The 18,487-nt window shown below is 42.0% G+C and overlaps 1 protein-coding gene and 1 long non-coding RNA gene across 4 annotated transcripts in view; both read left to right on the forward strand.

Annotated features, from left to right (window-relative positions):
• The first annotated feature begins 4,671 nt into the window (after positions 1–4,671).
• On the forward strand, positions 4,672–12,198 carry LOC109966701 (uncharacterized). Its single transcript, XR_002275815.1, has 3 exons — positions 4,672–4,719; positions 8,985–11,064; positions 11,147–12,198. It is a non-coding gene; the product is annotated as an uncharacterized LOC109966701 (long non-coding RNA).
• A 506-nt stretch (positions 12,199–12,704) lies between these two features.
• The window catches only part of jmjd1cb (jumonji domain containing 1Cb), a 146,352-nt gene continuing 140,569 nt past the window's right edge, over positions 12,705–18,487 (forward strand). For all 3 annotated transcript variants that reach the window (XM_020611764.1, XM_020611765.1, XM_020611766.1), the window contains exon 1: positions 12,705–13,119. In XM_020611764.1, coding sequence (XP_020467420.1) covers positions 12,964–13,119 — 156 coding nt within the window. In that variant the 5' untranslated portion in view covers positions 12,705–12,963. The remainder of the gene's footprint in view (positions 13,120–18,487) is intronic.

Consider the following 18,487-nt stretch of genomic DNA (forward strand, 5'->3'; position numbering starts at 1 on the left):
AACATTAGCTAGGATAATATGTTCTTCGTTTATGTTTTGTACAGTGATGAGCCAATATTGCTGTTTTTGAAGAGCTGCTGTTTTTCCTGGTGAATTATAGAGAAGAATGGCTAGACCAGCTTATCTGGATGAGCCGTGGTCAAACAAAATTTTATCACCCCATTGTTGTACACAAAACTGTTCATCTTCTTGAGTTGAGTGGGTTTCTTGCAAGAAAAAAACTTACTTTTTCACCTTTGCAAAATAAAATTGACTTTCTTTTAGTTTTGTCTCTCAGCCCCCTAGCATTGAGTGAAATACAGAAAAAGGAACTAACCATTAAGATAAATGAAAAATAGTAACACTGAACAGTAAATTAGCAAAGAACAGTGAGTTGAGGTAGCTTTAGTTTGAAAGGAGCTCAAAAAAACCTAGAACACATCCCTTTCAAGCACTACAAGTGTCAGGATTGGCGTGTATAGATGCCAAACAGAGGTTGTAGTGAACTCAATTATAAAACCAGACGAACTGAGGTAGAGAAAAGTTCTTTACTTGTTGCAACCAAAACAACTAACACAAAGTCCAGGATCACAATCAGGTCGATAAGACAGTCCAGGGTCAGCGCCGGTAAACAGGTATAGCCAGGAGATCCAAACTCAAGAGGTCAAGGGGGACTAAATCAGAAGGTCAGTACACTGCAGGCGATCAGAATCTGGGAGGGCATAGGCAAAAACACGATGGTCAAAAACAGTAATCCAAGGTCAGAAACAGAGAGTCAGGCAAGGTATAAATGCTGGAGAGTCAGAGCTGGAGTCTAGAACAATCTGGCAGCGTCCTGGTGGGAGGACGCTGCCTAAATAGAAGTAACAACGGTCCAAAAAATAAGGAGCAGGTGAACTGATGATTTAAGTAAAAAGGCCAAAACTGAGGTGAAATAAAACAGGAAGTAATGTGAAAATAAAAGCACGACAGGAAGCAAGGGGGGCATTGTGGAGTTTTGCTGTAGCTGGGTGCCAAGTGTGTCTACCTTCTCAGTTAGCTGGTGTATTGCATTCAAGATAACATTCGTCTCTTCTTCCTTACCGGTTTTGGTGTCTTTTTTTCTCGGCCGCTGGTGGGTTCTTTAGGGGTGAAAATTGATCTTTTCTTTTGGAGTTTTCAATTACTTCCATTTTATCCGGGAGCAGCATAATCATGGCAATTCAGTAACCTGGTATCAGAACAACGAGCCGTGCTGGAGTACTTTTTAGTCGCCATGGAAGATTTCTTTCCATGAAGGGAGTTGCAAACTTTTAGATTTGAAGTATGTACCTTGTGATAGCTTCAGGTAAAACAGAAACAGAAAGCTGAATGGCGAGGTAGTCATAAATATTGGGACTAGCATAGGGAGCTCAAAGATTTGGCTGCATCCAATCCACCATCTTGCCGGAAGTGACCTTGTTATGAACTCCAGTGATCTCAGTATAAGTGGATTTAGTCTTCAAAAATATGCGTATTGGACACAATGGCAGAAAAGAAGGGAGATCAGTCAGTGTACCTTTGGTTAAAGGAACCTTTTAATAAATCCCTGTACACCGACCAAAGGAAACGTGACTGCCGGTAAGGTGTGTAAAGGGAATTAAAACAAGCGCCTCTTTCCACAAACATTTTCGAACAATATAGCTTACCTTACATTCATGGTGAATTGCTGTAGATTAGGGTAAGACTTCATTGACCCATAGACGTCAGCTTAACAAATATTTTTAATCATTAAGTTAATGGACAAAATAGGCTAAATAGTATTTTCTGTGTTGCTATGCAGAAAATATTTTCTCTTTTAAAATGAATCATTAAATCATAAAGGGCCAAAAGGAATGACTGAGCATGTTACCGATGAGCAGTGTACACATAAGTGGGTCCTTCCAGTTTTTTCATGATGAATACAACATTTTTTGCTTCAAGAGTTCACTTATCAATACACAGATAAATGTGCCAAACATTTAACTTTTAACATCTGGGTAGGGCTGCCTGGTATCTATCTACATTGTATCTGCTTAGGCATATTGTCTCATCTATGAATATTTGTGTTAATTTGGCTGTTAGCCTGTCATCTTGTTCTATTTGACTGGAAAAATACAAAACTTCCTTCTTGTGCCAAAGTGGTCAAAGGACTGTTTCATTAAAAATGAGAAAGAACCAAGTTTACAATAACAAAGTCTGACATTTTTTAGAAACAATATGGATGCCTTTTATATTAAAGGTTTTGTGTAATTTATTGAATTTTTCATGCATGTTTCTGTATGTTGTGGTTCTTTTGTGCAGAACTTGGAAAATCTTTTAAAAAGTTATAAAAAGTGCATTATTCTATGACAAAATATATATTTCCTATACTTCCTTAGAGAAACTGTACTGAAGCAAAAACAAAAAAGAGGAGAGATTTGGTTGAGAAAGAAAGATTTTGCTTCATTCTCATATGTGTACATAAAGTACATGGCTTTGCAAAAGACAACTAACTTGATACCTGACATACAAATCTAACAGACCATCTTTGCCTTTTCTCAAAACACAAACCACAGCAGTCTTAAGGTTGTAATCATATTCATTATAGCTTTCCATACATAGCACTTGGCAGACACAAACCCCATCTGTGAGCTTCAGCATGCCTGTCTCTTTGTGTGTAGATAATGAGCACATAAATGTATGCAAGCTTGTCTGTATGCAGGAGCTTGTGCTTTTTTTATATTAGCAGATGTGCATATGTGTGACCACATGCAGATATGTATGTGTTTTGTGCATATGTGCGTGACTGTGCATGTGTGTATGGGGAACAAGGGGGTTTGAATTCATAGCTACTTGTTATTCATGAAGGCGGCTGCTGCAGTGTGAGGGAGATTCCCGCTGGAGCCTTTCTGGTCACACAGTCTGTCTGGGACAGCATCAGAGAATCACAGCAGAACAGAAAATACCTCAACACAAGCTTTTACCTACCTACTGCTAACCTTGCATTTCTGTATAATGTCATATGCCACTACAAAATCCACTCAGAAACATTATATTTGCACGTAAATCAAAATGAGCAGAGATATTCTGACTAAAAGCTATCAGGTTAAAAAATGACATTAGCTAGGCTATGTTGCTATAAAAGAGGATCCAGTCATGCAGTACATTGATATTTATAGCTATATGCATACAGTTTCTCTTCTATAGTGAATAATACATTTATTTATACAGTGCTTTTAAAGATAAACATGCTTTACAAAGGTAACAAAAAAGTAGTTAGACACACAAACACACATAAAGAACTATTAAAACAGAAAAAGGCACAAATACAAAAAAGAATAAAAGATGTATTGTCGTAATAAAGCATTAGCAACAGACATTAGTTAAAAGCATTTTGGTTTGAATGCTTTTTTAAAGCTGTGGAGGGTGGCAGTATGTTCAAAGTTTATTGGGAGGGAGGTCTAGAGGGTGGAGGTAGTGATGGAGAAAGCTCTGTCATCCCAGGTTTGGTGCTTAGTCCTGTAGGGGACCTAAAGAAGATCTGAATCAGCTGGCCAGAGGTGTTGTGTTTGAATGTGATGGTGGAGGAGATTGGACAGGTAGGAGGGGTCAGGTTGTGGAGGGCTTTGTATGTGATGAGGAGGATCTTGAATTGGATGGCTGGGGTCATTGGGAGCCAGTGGAGGTTACACAGAATTGGGGTATGTGGTCATGGGAATGAGACAGACAGAGTGAGAAGACAGGCAGCAGAGTTTCAGGGCATGCTGAAGTTTATTTTGAGGGTGAGACAGTGAGGATGCTGTTACATGTAGTAAAAGCATGAATGAGTGATTCTGTGGCCAAGAATGACATGGTGGATGATGGGCAATATATTTTAGATGAAAGAAAATGGTTTTGGTTATATGGTTAAAGTGGTGTTCAAATGTGGAATCAAAGATGTCCTAGAGGTTTCTGATCTGGAGGGAGAGGAGAAACAGCAGTGTTGTTGATTTCTAGGGAAGAGTTACTGGTGAATTTTGTAAGAAATCTCTGGCCTATGAGAACTGTCTCAGATTTGTAACTGTTCAGTTAGTTGGCATCCATGCATGCTTAGTTCTTTGAGACAGTTTGTGAGAATGGAGTGAATTGGGGTTGTGACAGATTTGGTAGTTATGTAAAGCTGTATGTTAACAGCATTGCCCTGCACTCGCACATTGCCCTGTAACATTCAGATTAGGTATGTGATACAGATTAGTGCTGTAAATGCCAATTTAAATGTATGGCAAGAATCTTTGCCCTTTTATCTAATCTGCTTACTTGAAACTTGTTACTTAAAGGGTGGTTCCACACATCACATTACTATAGCTAGGCTAAGCAGGTGATTCAAAGCCTTCTACACCAACATATGTAATCCTAGAAGTTCTTTCACAACTGTATCCACAATAATAAAGCTCCCATGTTTATATTTTCTCATATATTTTGTTAAAGACATCTATAAAAATTATTATGATGGTATATAATCTTTTCTTTATAGAAAAATAATACAATTCTGTCAGGTCCGCTTGGCGCGACCTGCCTCTCTTTCTTTATCTCCTCTCCTGCTCTCCCTTTTTGCGGGATCAACACCTCAGCTGTGTCGCATCGGGTAATTAGTGACTCGTGGGTCGGTGCGCACACCTGAGGCGTATTCCGGTGATTTGTTGGCTTCCTTATTTATACCTCTGGCAGACGCTCTGTGGTCGCCGGAGCATTTCGACATGTAACGGACAATACTTACCCTATGTAAGTTACGAAGGTTGTGTTTGACCCGCATATTTTTTAGACGTGTGTAAGATGCTACGCTGACAGTCTCTGTGTGTTTTGGCTTGACCTTATCACGTTAATTATGCGGTTAGCAATACAGAAATACGTGCTTTGTCTTCCACGCTGACAGTCCCTGTGCTGTGGATTACATTGTGTACGTTGGTTTTTTTGTTGTTCACCTGTTCGTCCTCATCCTCCTGCTATCCTAGTTCCTGTCGTTAGTTTGTGTGTTTACCGTCCTGGTCTCCTTAGTCATCACTGCCCTTCCCTTGTATGTATTATGGACCCTGTTATGTTGTCATGTTGTTTTTATTCCATTAAACCTTTTTTTTTGTACTAGCACCTGGGTCAGCCATCTTGAGTCCAACCCCAGTTCTCCCTCACCCTCATGGTGAGGGGGACTAAACCATAACAAATTCCAGTGGTGTGCTTTTAGCCTATCCACCATTAGTGTCCTCAGGTTGGATTAAGGGAGGAGCTCTATTCGTACTAGTAAAACCACAAGACCATTTTTTATAATGCCTGTTTGTTCTCCGCAAACAGCCATTATCAAGTTTTGTTTAGGGACGTGTCATTGCCTCAGCATGTCTGTTTTTATAGTTTACATTGTCCTTATATAATTGGGAAGCAAAAACTTCACTTTGCATTCAGTCTGAACACATCTTTAAAATTATGGAGCTTAGATATACACCAACAAAAAATTACTGAGCATTATTGTGTATTTTTAAACTTGGGACAGAGCCAGGCTAGGTGTTTCCCTATGTTTCTAGTCTTTATGCTAAGATAAGCTAACCATGCCCTAAATGCAACTGTAAGATTGAGCTTCTTGGGTACCCTCAAAATGTTTTACTATTAAACACAAATGTCCCCTCTCATGTCTTGAGAACAGGCCCTTCCTCTGCTAATTAAGGAAACACTGATATTTTGTCACATGCATTTTTGGCCTTTTATTCAAGTAAAAGGGGAACAGTGTTATTGATTTCATCTTGATTTCACTCTTTCAAGGCCTGTATTTAATCTATCTTAATGTCCCTGGTAGGCTAGTGGTTAAGGCGCAGCATTCTCGCCACGGCACCACGGGTTTGAATCCAGGTTGCCTCAGGAAGGGCGTCTGGTGTAAAACACGTGCCAAAAGTCAGCATACAAGTCGTCAGTGTGACAATTCGCTGTGGCGACCCCTAAACGGGAAAAGCCGAAAGTGACTTTATTTAATCTATCTTAACACAAAGACTGCAAGCACGGGTCTAACGGCTGGCTATCTGTCAAAAGTTTTCTTCTTTCCAGAGGCTGCTGTTCAGGAAATTAGTAATGCTACAGTAACTAAAACCACAATGACCTTTTATATGTTACACCTGTTCAATAAACAGTGATGCAATATGTAAATGAGACAAGAAAACGGTTTCACTCTCAGTTCTTCATAGTTACCACATTTTTTTTCCTTTTAGTTGTTTCGTTTTCTTATTCCACCACTATGACCAGTCTCCACTCTACCTTTTCTCTTTCTCCTTTGTGCCTTTAGTGTGACCATGACTTTTTTTCAGTATTTCTATCATCTTCCTCAACCACGCCATCTTTCTCTTTCTCTCTTGAGTACCAGGAAGTAATTTCTGACAGATTGCTTTCTGTATGGTTCACACACAAGCCTCTATACTGTCATTAAGATCCCTCTACTTCGTGCACACACATATGCACAAGGAAGCAAAGCCATGAGTACTGATCACACATACTATACAAACCTCTCCTGTTTTCCTCCTCTGCCTTCACTGATTCTGTCTCCGCCTTGCTCCTTTACAGCCTCAGTGGAAGACAATGCAAACTAGTAAATCCTTGCTGAAAGAACAAAGATATCAAACATGTCTGCTGCATTTAAAATTCTGAATGAAATGTTCACCTGCAAGATAAAGGAGGTGCAAAATAAGAAAATAAACAGCAGACTGTAGTGAATGAATACACCATTTACCTCTGATGGTGTCCTGATGGCCTTGCAAGTCCACTATAGTTTTTAAGGACTATTCCATTGACCCACTTTTCAAATTTTTACAAAAAGGTTTTTACATACTTGGTTGTAATTTTCTGCTTCCATTCCATGCAGACATTGGTTTCCATTTATTTTTGTATGATCCGAAAACCTTTTAGCAGATTTGCTTGAAGCCTGCAGGAGTTGTGTAATCAGGGAACATCAAAGTCCTTTTCAGAAATGCACTGAAACCCTGGCATTATCTAGACATTACTTGGGGAAGTTATATGTGAGAACGTGAATGTCCATGTCAGCTGAGCCAGACATTAAGTTTACTTTACCCTGCCAACTCCCTAGTACAAAGCCTGCGTAAAGTATATGTATACAGTATAATATGAAATAGCTCAACACAACTAATGTAACGTGGTTTATCCAAATTCAACACAAAATGCAACTTTTAATGACTGCAGTCTCAGAATTATTCAACCCCCTGAATAGAATCTCTCATTAGAGCACACATTTGCTAATCAGATCAATACACCTGAGGCAACTAACGAAGGGCTACATTAGTTGCATCAGGTGTGCGTGAGACTGAGCCCACAAAATACCTGAACTGGCTAGGGTTGTTGAGAGTCATGTTTGACTGCATGTTAGAAACACGGCTAAGTCAAAAGAACTGTCAAAAAAGTTAAGGGATGAGATCATTGCCTTTCACAAACAAGGAAAGGGATATAAAAAGATAGGGAAGGCATTGAATGTTCCTAGAGACACCTTTGCAAGTGGAATAATGCTGCCTTGAGCACTGCATTTGTAAACGGGCTGAAGGAGGGGTTAAAAGATGAACTGGCAACCCGTGATGAGCTAGCCAGTTTCGATGACCTGGTTTCACTGGGTATCTGTATATACAACAAACTGAGGGAGTGACGCCAAGAGCGACGGCACCCCTCCAGGGTACCCCAGCGGCGTCAGTCGATAAAAGAACCCCCGGTATGTTGTCGAGACCAGGTACCCATTTCAAACTATTCACCACCCCATGAAGAGCCTATGCAGCTCAGTCGCACCTCGCTCTCAGCGGAGGAGAGGGTCAGACATCTGGCTGCTAACTTATGCCTATATTGTGGGCAGCCAGGGCACCACATTGCACATTGTCTGGTACGGCCAAAAGGCCATGGCCACCAGTAAGGCCAGGGCAGCTGGTGGGCCAGTGTCAAGTCCCTGGCGCATCCTAAACTTGTCTTCGTCTTTCTGCACTTATCGGTTTCAACTCGGATTCCCTTGCTATGACAGCCTTGGTGGACTCAGGGGCGGATGATAGCCTTATGGACCGTGATCTAGTGGAATAGCTTGGTCTACCTGTTGAACCCCTTGACAAGCCTGTAATCGCTAATTCTCTAGATGGTCACTTTATGGCTAAAATAACTCATAGGACACTCACCGTTCCCCTTGTCGTCTCTGGGAACCACAAAGAAAATATTAGGTTCAACATCATTAGCGCCCCTTAGTCACCGCTGGTATTGGGTCATACCTGGCTCACACTTCACAACCCCCACATTGACTGGGCTGCTGGAACCGTGCTGGCTTGGAGCTCGTACTGCGCAGCTCATTGTCTTTGGTCTGCTGTTCCCGCAACCACCAGTTCCAATCACAATTCCGTTCCCAAACCAGTCGACCTCTCCAGAGTCCCGCCGGCTTATCACAACTTGGGAGAGTTTTTTCGCAAGGACTTGGCCCTCTCATTACCACCTCACCACCTATACGACTGATCCATCAACCTTCTTCCTGGGGCCCCTTACCATCCAGCCAGTTGTACAATCTGTATAGACCAGAGAAGGAGGCCATGGAGCAGTATATCCACCAGTCATTACAGTCAGGACTTATCCGACCCTCTTCATCACCACACGGAGCAGGTTTCTTTTTTTGTCGGGAAGAAAGACGGGTCCTTAAGGCCCTGCATCGAATATCACGGTCTTAACAACATCACTGTGAAAAATAAATATCCACTTCCGCTCTTAAACTCAGCATTTGACTCCCTCCAGGGAGCCACAATCTTTACCAAACTCAACCTCTGCAATGCCTATCACCTTGTTTGTATACGTGAAGGGGATGAATGGAAAACAGCTTTTAAAACACCGCTCAGACATTTCGAATATCTAGTCATGCCCTTTGGGCTTACTAATACCCCTGCTGTCTTTCAGAACCTAGTTAATGATATTCTTCGTGATTTCCTCAACCACTTTGCGTTCATTTACCTCAATGACATTCTGATTTTTTTCCTCATCCCCCGCAGAGCACACTCTACATGTCCGACAGGTTCTACAATGGCTTTTGGAAAATAGACTTCATGTGAAAGCGGAGAAGTGCGAGTTTCACACAAGCATGGTGAGCTTCCTGCGGTTCGTCATACAGCAGGGGAGGATTAAAGCAGATCCAGGTACGGTCCATGCTGTCACGGACTGGCCGGTCCCTGAAAACAGAAAAGATCTACAACACTTCCTTGGGATTGGCAAATTTTACAGACGTTTCATAAGAAACTACAGCACCATTGCAGCACTGCTCATCAAGCTGACTTCCACCACCTCCAAGTTTAGCTGGTCAACCGAGGCTGACCGCACCTTCGAGTTACTTAAGGACAAATTCACCTCTGCTCCAATCCTCATTCAGCCAGATCCCACTCACTAGTTCATTGTCAAGGTGGACGTATCAGATACAGGAGTGGGAGCCGTACTCAGTCAGAGATCAGAACATGATAATACTGTTCACCCCTGTGCGTTCTTTTCTCAGCGACTCACCTTGGCTGAACAAAATTATGATGTTGGTAACAGAGAACTGCTAGCCATAAAACTCACCCTGGAGGAGTGGAGACACCTCTTAGAAGGAGCTGAGGTTCCATTCACAGTATGGACTGACCATAAAAACCTGGCATATCTCCAAACGGCGAAAAGACTCAACACACGACAGGCCAGGTGGGTGCTTTTCCTTGACAGATTTAACTTCACTCTCACTTACCGACCTGGTTCTAAAGATCAAAAACCTGACTCACTATCACGGCAATTCAGTCCCACACATGACAATCACAAAGACAAAAGCATATTACTCAGCATTCAACTCCCTCCAGGGAGCCACAATCGTTACCAAACTCGACCTCCGCAACCTCCTGTATTATTGTAGCTGTTACCTGGGACATCTTGCAGAAGATCACTTAAGCCCAAGCAGGGCAGCCAGACCCTGGGGGGGTCCTCCTGGTTGAACCTTCATACCTGATGCCGTGCACGCAGATGTGTTAAACTGGGCCTACACTTCTCGAACTAAGGAATGCAATCACCAGCAAGCTGATCCGTCGGCCAGCTCCCCAGTATGCGCCAGGTCAGAGAGGTTGGCTGGCTGCAGAACACATCCCTTTGAAGGGAGAGTCCCAGAAGCTGAGTCCTCGGTACTTCGGCCCTTTCGAAATTGAGACTGTATTGCATCCCACTGCCGTGTACCTATGCCTGCCCAGGAACATGCGCATTCATCCTACCTGCCATGTCTCCCACATTAAACCATTGTCCACCAGCCCCCTCTACACCACGGCTGCTCCTCCGCCTCCTCCCATTGAGGTGGATGGGGCCCCTGACTTTTTGGTCTGCTGGCTTTTAAACATCTGTTGTCTGGGCCGGGGACTTCAGTATCTGTGGACTGGGAGGGTTACAACCTGGAGGAGCGCTCCTGGGTGCCTCGCTCATTTATTCTGGACCCGTACCTGATTCAAGACTTCCACGCCCGACACCCTGGTGGGTCGCCCGGCACTGTTATGGCTGCAGATCAGTGCACTCCCAATCAGCAGAGCATTACTTAAGGAGAGTGTTGGTGTGTTCTCATCACCAGATGATCTCTCGATGTCCAGCAATTCTTCAGTAAGCTTCTGATATGACTAACTTGTGTTTCTTTTTGCCTGGGTGATCCCTGTATTGTTTCATGCATTTTTTCTGAACTGTGAGCTGAACCGAACTGTGAACTGAATTATTTGCTTTCTGCCAGAGGAAATCCACTTGAATATTGTTTAGTATGAACTATTGTTTCTGGGAATTTGACTCCTGTCTCTGCTCTACTGAATGCTGCTGTGTTCTCGTCAGTTTGAGTTTTCACTGCTTGTTTTAAGTTTCCTCTAAACCTGTGCACATGCTGCGATCTCCTTGCAAGTTCGAGTTTTTTCTAGGATGATCCTGTGACTCGGCTACCCAGGCGGACCTCCCACACTGGTGTAGAGCTGGGCTGCAGCCAACCCTCCTGTGAACTATCACTTCCACTGCCAGCAGATTCATGCACCGGCCAGAAGGCACCTCATCACCTCCTGCCTCCCTGCACAACACTCATTCATCATAACCCAGGTTCTCGTCATTATTAACCACACAAAGAGTCACTGCTAATCTGCTCAGTCTTCTCACCCCCCCTCCTCTGCTTTCTATTCAGTGGTTGCCTCTACTCGCTGTATGCCCGGGTTTCTCATCTAGTGGTCCAGTCAACATAGCTCCCAGTCGCCCGTGCCTGACAAGCTGAAACGTCCACACTACATCTTATATTTTCTGTTACCACTGCTGATTAAAAATTGCTTTGATCTTGAGTCTTTGTCACATCCTGCATTTACTGGGTCCTCAGTTATTTCTGATGGCTAGCCAACAAGAACTCCAAGACGTACACCACTATTGACCCAAAAGCACAAATTTTTTTTTGTCTCCATTATGCTCAAAATCATATAAATTAGCCATAGATGTTTTGGGACTCGATTAAATAAAGCTGGAACTTTTCAAGTCTATGGATCAGCAGCATGTCTGGAGGAAGAAGAATGAAGCATACGCTGAAAAGAACACCCTACCTACAGTGAAGCATGGTGGTGGCTCGGCTGCTTTGCTTCCTCTGGCACTGGGAACCTGCAGCGTGTGGTAGGCAAGATGGATTCATTGAAGTATCAGGAAATCTAGGAGAAAACATCATGCCATCTGTGAAGAAGATGAAGATTGGGTATCATTGGACCTTCCAACAGGACAATGATCCCAAGCATACCTCAAAGTCCACCAAAGCTTGGTTGCAGAAGAGGTCCTGGAAGATTCTAGACTGGCCGTCGGACCCTATAGAAATCTCTGGTGGGGTTTGAAAAAGGCAGATGCAGCACGCAAAACCAAGAATATTAGTGAACTGGGGACCATTGCCCATGAGGAATGGACTAAAATTCCTCAGGAATGCTGCCAGAAGATGGTGTCTTGCTATGCATCACATTTGCAGCAAGTCGTGACAGCAAAAGGGTGCACTACTAAGTACTAAATGAAGGGGTTGAATAATTCTGAGACTGAAGTTACTAAAAGTTGCATTTTGTGTTGAATGTGGAGAAACCACTTGTTATATTAATTGTGTTGTGCTATTTCAAATGTTCTTGTCTGATTTGTTCATTGCAGATGGCTGAAAGTGTGTAAATTTTGCCAGTGCACCTAATATGCAATGGGGGTTGAATAATTACAACTATAAAATAAAACAATTTATTATGTCAACATAAGGTCTTTCTATATGACAAAAAAGGATGGATGGAGAAACCAGCATAGTTGAGATTACATTTTAGCCATAGGCTACAAACTTGTGATTAATCAGACCCAGAGTATGCAGACACAAATAATATGGAGTAAAGCTGGCTTTTATCCAGCTTTGATTACAACTGCCACATTTGTCAACATGATTTTCACGTACTCTATTACAATATAGCCTATATGGACAATGCTGTTGTTTATATTATTAGCAGCAATATCAGCGGTAGCACTAGAATGAACAGTACTAGTGTTGCCAAAACATTAGTAACAGACGTCTAATTGTTTACGCTTGCTATCAATAGCAGTCGCGGCATTTCTACAAGCAGCAGCAGTTGTAGTAGTAGTAACGTGAAAATAGTACCGTTAGAGTTCAATTGAGCGGAGGTACACAACCGTGCTGCGGTCTGTGAATGCTTTGGGATACAGCGGAGAAACACAAGTATGGCTGGCGGTAGTGATGTGGTTCAGTGTTCCACTGTGTTTTTTTCAAGCTGAGAGAAAAGAGACTGACGCTCGAGCGGGTGGAGACTGCTACACATTTAAATCCCCCGGGTCGGGTTTTCAAGTCTTTAGCAGTAAATTACTTTCTTTTTTTTATTTTCTTTCTACCGTTGGATTCTTTCGAGCTGGTTTAATGTCGTAAATGACAGGTCTGTAAGGGCGTCGTTGTTGGGAAGTTTTTTCGAGGGGGGGTTTGACCAGCAAAGGGCCATGGCAGTCGAGGCTCGGCCAGAGCTGGTCGGGAAGCGGTTCCTCTGTGTCAGCGGGGACCAGCCACCTGAAATCGGCGACATTGGTCGGTGGCCGTGGAGGTCCGGGGTCATACGAGCCGTCAGCCATCGTGACAGCGACAATCCCGACCTGACGGTAAGGAAAACATCGACTTTGTCCTCCTCTATGATCTGTTACATGGAAAACCAATGGGAAAATCTCTGTGGTTGGTGGCTAGCCAGCGAGGCAATGTTGTAGACTTGCCAAGCGGAAATTATTTTGTAGCTTTGTCTTAGTTATGTCTTATTGGATCAATGCGTATACCGCGTATTTGTCTGTTGTTCACTAATGTATTTGTCATTTGTAGGGTGTAAAAGTCGAGTCAGTTATTTGACCACTTAAACAAGTTAATAGGAGGCAGATGATCAACTGCGGTTTATGAAAAGCGGCGGTCTGTGGTCCAGGTATTTCTCTGCTAATTTACAGCAAAATCCACAAGATTACCATTACCTCTAATATATCATTTACTATGGCTAAGGTATACGTTACCTTCATGTCGTTAGTGCTAAGAATAGTGAAAACACAGTGAACTGTGTAGATAGACTTGTCTGCCAGCAGTAAATCGTTAATCTGACGGTAGTCGCTTTTTGTCAAAGGCAAACATCTGGAATTTGAACTGGTATTGTGTTGTGACCTGAGAGCGGCTGCATTTGTAAAGATAGGAATTTGAGCCCCAAAGCAGGAACGTTTTAATATGTGTATCCTGCAAATCAGTTGACAGAGGTAGGGTTGGCTTTGAAGATTTACTCTGCGTTACAGACTTTACGGCGAACTGATCCTTTTTACCTCATGGTTATTGGTCCCAATCCACGTAATCTGAGCGTGCTGATCGATCATAAAGCCCAGTCTGTCTGTGTTTTTAGGCGGAAAACATCCTCTCCGACTTGGACAGGGGCGTACAGGACTTGTAAAAACATAAAACTGGCTTTCTGCAGGGTGAACAATGGGTAGATTATCTTTATGTAAAATATCGCCTGCAATTTCAAGGCAACTCCATGTAGTCACTTTTAGAGCTTTCAGTAGCAGACATATTTTCTTCTTGATCTGTGATTACTGCATTCTTAATACCTTCAGTAGGAAGGCAGTAATGGATAACAATCTTGGCAGTATATTGGGCTGAATATTTCCCTCTCATTAAAAAAGAGGTATTTTTTATAATGGATTAACATGCCAAAATCAGTAAACAATGAAAGATTTGCCCTGACAAGCCTGTGGCTGGCTAATACACTGTAGTGCCTCACTCTACAGTGTGACTGTTCCCATTTTCTTTTGTTCACAGAATCCTTCTGTCAACCTATGCAGATAATTCACCAAACCTCAGCACAGTCTTGATTTGATTATTAAATCTGTTATTTTTGTGCATATGTGCCATTTTTATAGGACTGCAAGACGTCAAATATTACATATTTCAGTAAATATTACCATCTAATGGTCTCTGGTCTTTGTGTGAAATTGGGAGACATCTGTGGTAGTTCAATTCTTGCATTTTTATTAGTGCATTTTAAAGCTTAAAATTGGAGCAGCATACATGCCAGAGGTCCTCTTGGCATGTCACTGACTACTTGTAGTGTTTTCTGTGTGATTACACAGGAGATAAATTCCTGGGATCACAGATGTATAGCTAGCTCTCCATTTAAATCATGCATTTACATCATGTTGTCTGCATTTATGACAGGAATAGTGAGGTGTCATAATTCCATGGATCGATTACCATAGCTAAACACTTTTCAAGTGTAATTTCATGTTCCCACATGTGCACAGCAAATGGCAAATAGCTGTTTGTAACACACAACAAACATGCTCCCGGCTTCCTGATTCTCTTGTAGACTCAGTCCTTGTGTGTGATGTGATTTAACCATCCATACAGTAGGGCACAGTCTCATTAGCAAGGAGCTTAACTATATGAATGAATACAGTGGAGAAGGATTGGAGATTAGATTAGAAGAAGTGTGTCAGACCTTTGTCAAGTGGCTGTGGTCAGATAGGCCATTAATACAGGAGTAGACTGTGTTAGGAACGGATCCCCAAGGCCTGTTGGCTCATAGCCATATATCTTAGTAGAAAAACAATGCAATTTATGTAAGTCAGTAAGACAGAGATAAGTGTGAAATGACCACCCACCAAGCACAAAATGTCTAAAATTATCTAGGTTTAACCATCACAATGTTTGGTTGCATTTTAAGATAACATTTCACTCCTAAGTCAGGTCCAGGGTTTCTGCTAGGTTCTCAAAGAGCTTAGGTGCTGTCTGGGTTCTGGGGGGTAATGGTGGTTGTGGGATTTGAAATTATTAGAAGGAATTTTGAAGTCTTTTTTTAATTTATTTGCACATTGTTTTTGACAGTTTCCCGTGCCATATTTGTAAAAGAAAGCTGGCAGCACATATATAGTATAGCGCTTAGTCAAAAGTTCTTTCTTTCACCAAGTAACATTTTTGAGATTTATTAAAAGTAAATGTGGATTAAACATACAGGCAGGCAAAACAACTCACACTACATGACTCCCTAGGTAACCTCTTTCAGACACGATACCCCCCATTTCTGGCATTCAAACATAGAGCTGGTGTGCATAAAACATCTGTAGCTTTGTTCAAACATAGCAGGCCCAGGCCGGGTACAGCCACAATGTTTATGCCATACCTAACATCATGCGAGACAGACACAACGTTGTAAGTTACAAATATACGAGGTGAAAGGTGGTCCATAGTAACATGGCATTTGACAGTGAGGATGTGGGTGGTTGGAAATGTTATCGTAATGCCATTGTTTTGTAAGATGTTTTCCAAGACCTTTCTCTTTTTCAGAAACCATATTTCCTCTGCTAGTTCAAAATAAGGTTTGTACCAGCATGCAGTTTAGGTGTCACATCCTACTTGATGATGATTGGTTTAAATGCTGTGCACAAGTATCTCTTATCTAGGACTGTCCTCATCTTGAGCATGCCCTTACTGACAATTTGACCACTTCAGTTCAGTAGCTGGTTAGAAAGACTATTTGATTAGGTCCGACCAGGTAAAATTTCCTGGAACGCTTTGCCAGCTATGGGACTCGGGGATTTGTTCAGACATGACGCTTAGACATGAAATATTCCTGGGTAGGAGTGCATGTCTGAAGGGGGACTTGCATCTCTGTCTGATCAGTTCTCAAACCACACTGCAGGAATGGAAAGCAAACTATTTCAGTCACCGACCATTGTGGGAAATGCCACACGACATGCAAGTGTTTGGAGAAGAATCTACTAAAGGCTGTGTTCACATATAATGTCTTTTTTGAAGTAGAACTAGCACCTGCTTTACAGAATAATCCCATCCAGTAGACTGTGTTTTCAAAAACACCTTGAGCTTCTTTTGGGACACTGTTGCTGGAAAAGTAAAGAAAAATAATAATCCTGGTTATTTAATGGTTCCAGCTTTTCCTTGTCGTAAGTTTTTGTGAACAAAACGTGAAGAGGTCACCCTGGAGAAGGGTTTTTTTTTTTTTTTTTTTGGCTAAGAAAATTGTGATGTATATAGGAGTCAGTCTTAAAATATAGCGTAATCTTTGAAACTAAAATTCAAACATAGCCTACACAGTGGCAGATTCTTATAAATGAATGTTTATATGTTTATACACATACACACACACCTTACATATACACTGCACGTGAATGGCTCTTGCGATCCTTTGTGCAGCACACCAGGGTTAGCGCTCGTGAGGGCTTTTTCCATTATAGGAATCTACCAAAACCTGTTGAGCCGAGTAACGCTTGTCATGGGTTCTGCATTTTTTTCCACTGCCCTCTGTCAGCTTTGGAGATGCCTTCTGGGAGCTAAATTTATATATTAAAAAAAATCAGTGCCATCACTGTTTTACAGGCAAAATGAGGACCTCGCTCCTTGGTTTGGGGTAAAATGGGGACTTCACTGAGTAGATGGGAGTTAAACAGATGGAAGATGTCACATTTCTGCAACTATGTGTTCGGCTTGTTCAACAGCTGTTAAACTGCTCATACAGTTTCTGTTTCTGGCTGATTGTTGTACTACGGTCTTGTGTAGTCCATGCCTCGATGGGTCAGAGCTGTTTCGGTGGCTGATCGGTGTATACAGAAAACATTGATTTTTGTTGTCCTGGAAGTATACTACTCTTAAGTATAGTTAGTCATTTTGGATCTGCAGAAACAGAAAAATACATGATAGAGGAGTTCAAGCCAGAGAGAGTGAAATTAAAGAATTCTGTGATATATACACAATTGCATACAGTGCATCAAAACAGCATTTTGATCCTCTATCAAACACTTTGGTGGGACTCGATGGACACTGATAAAAGCTAAAATGAAAAAAGAAAAAGCTCAGTAGTAGAGCCCTGCATGAGTATATTGGGTGCAAAATTGCCACACCCATGTGGTTTCACATTGAATGGAAGAGCAGGATAACCGGGTCATTGCCTATAGGACTCTTTCTTTTCCATTACAGTTCTGTGTGTGTGTGTCTGTGCGTGTGTATGTATGTAAAGTAGCAGTGAGGCTAGTTTGTTTTTAGGGATGTGGCCTTAAGTTAATCTCTGTGTGGCTGATCACCAGAAAATGACATTCTTTGACCACGAAAGAACCTTCCACATATAGAATACATGCACGGTTGTTGCAGTGCTGCAATTCTGCCAGATTAGAAACATTTTTAAGCTGTGTGTCAGGATGTCTTGGAATGAATAGCTGCATTGTTTGGTGTACAAATGCACACCAGAGACACAGAACAAACTTAGCAGCTTTTGCCTTCTAATGTAGATGCTCCAGTAGACCTGGCATAGATACAGTATATATGGTGATATAGGTTTGTACAAGGTAGGCCTTTATTTGAACAGTTTTAAGTGCTGTGTAGATTGCACTTATGAAAATAAGTGATTTTAAGAAGATTACCTTTCTGCCAAGTTTAATTTAAATATGAGTGACATTAAAACCTTAATAAATGAGTGGTCTCTTCCACGATGACAGTGTGCCCATCCATAGGACACGAGGGGTCACTAAATGGTTTGAGTATGAAAATGATGTGAATCATATGCTATGATCGTTGCAGTCACCAGATCTCAATCCAGTTGAAAACTTGTGGGAGATTTTGGACTGATGTGTTAGACAGTGTCTCCACCACCATCATCAAAGCAATGCATGAGGGAATATGTTTGTGAAGAATAGTGTTCATCCCTCCAGTAGAATTCAGGGACTTGGAGAATCAAATATTAGTTGTTTAGATTAGTGTTAGTGTTCTCCATCTCTGACATGCCAAACCGATGTTAACCCTGATTGTGCCTCGGCCCTTGTTGCATTCTTTCTGTGCTACAGAACATGGCCTCTTGGGTCTAACCGGTCCGTTTCCATCCTGGGTTGTACCTGCACAGGGAACCTCCATGGTCTGTCTTTGAAATGAGCCATACTAGTTTGAAAAACACATCTTATAACCTCAGATCAGTGGTGTAGATTTTAACGACAGTGGCCA

This window comes from Monopterus albus, unplaced genomic scaffold (genome assembly GCF_001952655.1).
Source record: "Monopterus albus unplaced genomic scaffold, M_albus_1.0 scaffold117.1, whole genome shotgun sequence".
NCBI lineage: Eukaryota > Metazoa > Chordata > Actinopteri > Synbranchiformes > Synbranchidae > Monopterus > Monopterus albus.